Here is a 6,541-nt window from a genome sequence, read left to right on the forward strand (position 1 = left end):
CCTAACCCTAACCCTAACCCTAACCCTAACCCTAACCCTAACCCTAACCCTAACCCTAACCCTAACCCTAACCCTAACCCTAACCCTAACCCTAACCCTAACCCTAACCCTAAGCCTAAGCCAGTAGGAAGCGCAACGATGAGGTCCTGCTTCCACTGCAGCCCAGCCATAACCGCAAGCTTCTGGCCTTCATTTGACCACTTTGCTTCAGGCTTGAGCAGCACTTCACGCAGCGCATCCAAGGCCTCAGCCTCAGTGGGAATGGGTGCTGTACAAGAGTCAGACTATGCTGATTGAAAGCAGAATACAACTCACCTGGCTTTGGCAGCGGAACAGGGACCTGGGCACGTGGAATGGGAGCAACATGGGCAGGGGCTGGGGCAGGCAACACGTCGTCACGGTACATGCCTTCTGTGCGGTCTTCTGCACAGAATATAAGGCAATGTGCTCAGATAAATAAATAATGGCTTACCAGGGCTGGGGGAGCGTGGAAGCCTAGGTGCAGGTGCTTGTACCTGAGCGGAGGGGCCAGCCATGGGTCCAGGAACACTGGCACCAGCCAGGAAGGTCTTGAGGTCCGCAAACATCCCCTGCAACTCTTGCTTGGTTGAGGCAGATGTGTCTTGAATGCGCTGCTCAATAGCAGTGAGTCTGGGCTCTAGCTCGTCCCGGACAGCCTGCACGGCAGCCTGCACCATGGCCTGTACATCCAACCCAGCTGGAGCAGCAATGGGGAGGCGGGCAGGCTCAGGCTTGAAGTTGACACGTGCAGCATCCTCCAGAGAGAGACGGTTCCCGCCTGTAAACTTGGGTAAGCCAGAATATTTGAGACAGCAGAAGAAACTTACCTGGCACCAGGCCAAGAACCTTCTGCCAGAGCACAGAAGTCTTGAGGAACGGCCCAATGTAGTCTTCTGCCAGGCCAGTTGCAGACCAGTTGGTGACACCATAGCGGGTAGTGTCCACACTGTGCGAGTGCCCAGCCTGCGCAGAGTCCACCGTGTCCTGGTCCTCCAGCCACATCTCCTCCAGGCCAGCATGCTTGCGGCGGAAGGGGGTAGAGCACTGGCGCCACTTGGAGATGCCAAGCTCAATACCCAGATAGGCCTGCGTCCAGAGCCTCATCTCTTTGGTGATGTCTTCCCCATCGAAGGGCCTGTCATAGTTGACAAACAAGAAGTCCTGATAGAGCGACTTCACCTTCTGGTTGCCTGGGAAGAGCACGCTCACGCAGAGCTGCGCAAAGGGGCGGCAGATTGCCTCCTTGTAGATGAACACGGCTGCGAGCGCCGCGTTCAGGGCATGGGGAATGACACGGTCCAGACCAGAGGCAGCGCGCATCTTGTGGTACGTCCGCATGAGCACGATGTACTCCCCAATGATGCGCAGGGCGCGGAGCATGCCGGCAGGAGTGTTGGCAGTAGGCATGGCAGTGAGTTCCGTAGTACGACCAGGCGCACCACAGTTCATCTCAGCCTGGATGAGACAGAGAAGGTTGAGGCGAGTGAACCCAGACAGCCAGATAGACAGCTCCACGGTGTTCCAGATGACCTTGCCATCCACAATCTTGATCACGAAGCGCTTCCGCAGCGCAGGGGTCCGAAGGATGTAGTCTGCAAGCTGGTCCGTTGGGCCCAGCGCATCCTGGTTACGGCGGTCTGCGAAGAGCGAGTAGCCTGCCTTCTTGTTGCCCATGTCATCCTGCAGCGCGGCAATGTCGATGGGGAAGTGGTGGCCAAACAGCAGGGTGTCCTCGAGAAGCGTCTTCGTTGCATCCTCCAAAGCGCCCTGGCACTCGCGTAGGGCCTGGAGGGAAAGCTCCTCACCTAGATAGATGAGGGTGGAGAAGTTGGTTCCGTCCTTCCACACCATGTTGGGCTCGTTCTGCGTGGACATGGTGATGCTGGACGCGCGGTGCTGCAAGGACTTGAGTGAGTGGAAGGTAGACTCACGCCCCACGGTGAACCATGGGCGCAAGTCATGTGCAGACTGCGTGAGGGTGGCAGGGTGATCTTCCCGCGAGAGGCGCTGGTGGCACTCATACAGGAATGTCAAGCGCTAGAAATGGTCAGAGTAGATTGAATGAAGCAGCACACAATCACTCACCATGTCATACACGAGCTTGGCGAATATCCCCGTCACGCTATCCGGCTTCTTCAAACTCCCATCCTTGTTCACCTGCGTGTGGATCACGAAGCAGACGGTGGGGTCCGGGAAGAGGTTGTCCACTGTGGGGGTCCACTCGCGCATCCACAGCGCAAGCAGGAGTGAATGGATGGCCTGACCAGCATCATCCATGTCACCTTGCAGGCCACGGTGTAGGGCTTGAAGTGCGGCCTTCACGTCTAGTGGCAGGTCCATGTCTTGCCCAGCCCGCAGCAGGAAGAGCAGCAGTTGCACCACGAGACGCTCGTAGGCACGCAGCGTACCCTCTGCTTGATGCCGCGCAAACGGCTGGTGGTTGAAGTCGCTGAAGGACAATATAAGCGGACTGGCTAGCAAAGAGAATGTAGACTTACCTGGTGTCCGTGTCCGTGTGCAGGATTTGGAGGCACACATCACTGGTGGTGGCAATCAAGTCATACGCCCTCTCCACGTAGTTGCGGACGCAGGCGATGAGGTAGAAGAAGGGCTGGCCTTCTTCAGGAGGCTTGATGAGATTAAGCATCTCCTGCGGGTCCCTACCATCTATGTACTCCATCCAGCGGGTGGTGGCATGCCAGGGGCTGATGTGGCGGTGGTCCCGTTCCGTGGCAGGGATAGGCGGGCGGGCGTCGAGCTCCTTGCGCAGGGCAGTGAGGTAGTTGGCAGAGGGGGAGGTGAGCTGGGCGGAGCGGGGGACACAGGAGAGCCAGCCATGGTGGGTTGCGTCATGTTGACTGAGGCGTTGCATCCAGCCAGTACGGAGGCCTTCAGCGACAATCCTCTCATGGTGAACCTTCCACACATGTTTAACAACCCCTTGACCATGGGTATACATGGCAGGGCACTGTGGGCACTCCACACCCCACTTACGCTCCAGCCCCTCGTACTCCAGGTCTCCAGGGTTGATAGAAGGCCATCCAGACTTGACAAACCCCTGGCGCACGATGTCCTCCAGGACAGTCTTGTTGACAGCCACGCGGGCTTCCTCGTGCACGTGGTGATGGTTGATGGCAGCGGTAGGGGTGACTACTGACTTGCAGCTCATGCAGATCAAGGCTTCTAGCCGGCCATTGATCTGATAGCCCCAGGTGGCGAGTGTGCCGTCCGGGACATCATAGAGCTGGAAATAATAATAAGCAATGTGTAAGGGACATATTAAATCTATACTCACCTCTGAAGCCTGCGCCTCACCCTGTGGAGAAGGAGGGGGGTCCAAAGACATCCCAGACACATTTGAGTGCTGCCCTGGGCTCCGCGCAACATCCATGGGGGAGGCAGGGCTCCTGGGGGAGGCAGGTCTCGAAGGCTATAGAATATTTGAGTGCTGTGAATATTTACAGGATTACAAACTTACAACTGGGGTGGCAGGGGCAGAAGGGTCTTCTGGGATAGGAGGGAGAGCAGCAGCAGCAGGTATCTAGTATATTTGGTCAATATCTGAAGAGATACAGAATATATGGTGCTTACCTTCCAGTTGTCATGTCCAACTGCCCTGAGATGGAAAAACAGGGTATTGTAGTTGAGCAACCGTTTGGTGCAGACCACATTTTGCTGATCCAGACACTGGCAGATAACACGATTATCAGAGCCCCTCTGAATAGAAATAAGGGGCCCTGTCTTGGAAAGAGGATGCTGATGGACAGAAAACAGATACTTGATGCATTTCTGCTCATGATTGCTTTTAGACTTCTCATAAGAGGTCTGGCAGTGATCACAGAAGCCACCCATAGTTGTTGTTGAGATAGAGAGAGAATAAGCAGAAAAGGGGGATAGTGATGGTGATGGTAAGAGGTCAAGAGAGGTTTTACTGATCAGGATTGAATATGGATTAGACACAAACATGGACAAACAAGAGTTGCCTGCCAGGCAAGGTCAGTTACAGGATTATATAATCAGGTCACCCAAGAGTGACTTTCAAACCACTTTGGTTTGAATGTCACTCTTGGTGACTAGGGTGACCTGTGACGTGACCAAGGTGCGCAAATTGCCCTTCATGGTCACACTGTGACCTAGTTACATCAGCTGCCCACATCAAGATATGATGTCATTGATCTATGTATCTAGGGTCAGGGTTGATAAGGGGAGACCTCAAATGCTTAGATAATCACCCTCCATCAAAATATGATGTCATTGATCTATCTAGGGTCAGGGTTGGGTGGGGGAGCCCCCAATTGATTATATAAGCCTCCCTGGCAGAGTACTACACAATGTAGTAAGCTCATATTGAGAGAACCAGACAAGATACATTTATGATTCAAGGTGCGTTGTGTAGCCCTCAATCAGGGCTATGGAATGGTGCCAAGATGCGCATTTACTACATGGTTTTTGGGCGAGATATGAGCATTTTATGCATGTGCCACTCAGAGTTTACTACACAATGTAGTAGGCTGATATTGAGACAACCAGGGCAGGTAAAATCATGAAACAAGATGATTTGCGTAGCCCAGGCATAGGGCTATCAGACCATCAAAAGAAGTAAGTTTACTACATGGGTTTTGGGCGAGATATGGACACTGCACTGATTCTGCACACAAAGCTTACTACATTATGTAGTAAGCGAATATCACAACAACCAGGCCAGATAAACTCAAGCTGTAAACTGCGCTGTGTAGACCCGATAGAGGGCTATCTATACGTACAGAGAAGTGAGTTTACTACATGGGTTTTGACCGAGATAGGAGCCCTGCACTGATCCCCCTCCAAAGCTTACTACATTATGTAGTAAACTGATATTGAGACAACCAGAGCAGTTATGACAATGAAACAAAGTGCATTTGGTAGCCTGGACAGAGGACTACTGGACCACAAAAAGAAGCGAGTTTACTACATGGGTTTTGGGCGAGATAGAAGCCTTGCACTGATTCTGCATACAAAGCTTACTACATCATGTAGTAAGCAATTATTGAGACAACCAGAGCAGATAAAATGACGAAACAAGGTGCGCTATGTAGGTCGGATTGGGGGCTATAAGATGGTAAAAAGAAGTGAGTTTACTACGCGGGTTTTGGGCGAGATAGAAGCCTTGCACATACCTGTCACCAAGCCTGACTTCCTCATATAGTAATAATGTAGTAAGCCTGTATTGGGACAACCACTGGGGATATACTCATGAGCGTAGGTGCGTTTGGTAGCCCTGATTAAGGGCTATAAGAAGGTAGAAAGAAGTGAGTTTACTACATGGGTTTTGAGCAAGATAGGAGTCTTGCACATATCTGCCACCCAGGGTGACCTCTAATGTAGTAAGCCAGTATTGAGACAACCAGTCGGTGTAAATTCATGATACCAGGTGCGTTGCGTAGCCCTGATTGAGGGGTATAAGGAGGTGGAAAGAAGTGAGTTTACTACAAGAGTTTTGGGCGAGATATGAGCCTTGCACTGGGCAGCATATGGCAGGGCTTGGCAGAGGCAGTGGGATATCTTGACCCCCAGCACAGCTATTGATATGGAATAAATTGCACATTATAGACGTCACTGGGAGCTACTAGGGGCCATATAGAAGTCACTTTACTACCCTACCTATGCCAGAGGTAGGACACTGACCTGGGGTGCTAGTGGTGAGAGCGAATTTTTGTAGTGAGTGCACAGCCACAATCGCACCAGCATCGGATAGCCACCGTTGAGGGCTACCAAAATATACCATAATATCACCTTACTACATGGGTTCCTGGGCCAGAATGAGCTTACTACATGGCTTACTACATCCAATACCCTTACTACATTACGTAGTAAGCGCATTGTGGGACGGGGAGCGCAGCCACCGCCTCGTAACCACCACCAACGTGTAGCCAAGAAGCGGGGCTACTGGAAAACGCAATGTAGTAAGGGGTAATCTGTAACGGTTGCGGAGCTACGGCCCTAACAATGACCTTACTACGCCTTACTACATGCATCCTGAGCTCAGGATGGGGTTTTATAGAGATAGGGTTCCTGTGGAGAAAAAGCTTACTTCCGTGTCCGATACGCTTACTTCCGACGGAAGTAAGCTCAGCGTCGGCCCGGACGCACAGCCACCGGCACGTAACCACCACCATCGTGTAGCCAAGAAGCGGGGCTACCGGAAAACCTTTGGAAGTAATAGTACATCCATAACGGTTGCCAAGATACGGCCTTACTTCCGCCTTACTTCCACCTTACTTCCGTGCCACTGAGCTCAGTGGCAGGTTTTATAGAGATAGGCACGGAGGCGCGACAAGAGGGAGGTGAAGCGCGGGGGACTCCGAACGCGGAGGAGGCGGAGAAGTCGGCCGAGGAGGAGCAGTGAACGGACCCTCGTGGTCCCCTCTCAGTACCTCTAGGTACTTAAACCCACCCAGACGTCGCACCACCGTCATGGTGTATATACTGGTGCTGGACGCTACCGCGTCCCCTACCCGCCGCAGAAATGCGAGCACGTCAC

General features: G+C 52.7%; 1 protein-coding gene across 1 annotated transcript; it reads right to left on the reverse strand.

Moving 5' to 3' along the window:
• Nucleotides 1-137: 137 nt before the first annotated feature.
• Nucleotides 138-2,980, reverse strand: TRAVEDRAFT_25103 (uncharacterized protein; the record flags this gene model as incomplete). The annotated part of the gene is made up of 6 exons (XM_008047541.1): nt 138-268; nt 316-423; nt 473-799; nt 849-2,058; nt 2,107-2,470; nt 2,520-2,980. Coding segments are annotated over 6 exons (2,601 nt in total), but the record flags the coding sequence as incomplete, so codon positions are not given.
• Between the last annotated feature and the right edge of the window lie 3,561 nt (nt 2,981-6,541).

This window comes from Trametes versicolor (assembly GCF_000271585.1).
Source record: "Trametes versicolor FP-101664 SS1 unplaced genomic scaffold TRAVEscaffold_35, whole genome shotgun sequence".
NCBI lineage: Eukaryota > Fungi > Basidiomycota > Agaricomycetes > Polyporales > Polyporaceae > Trametes > Trametes versicolor.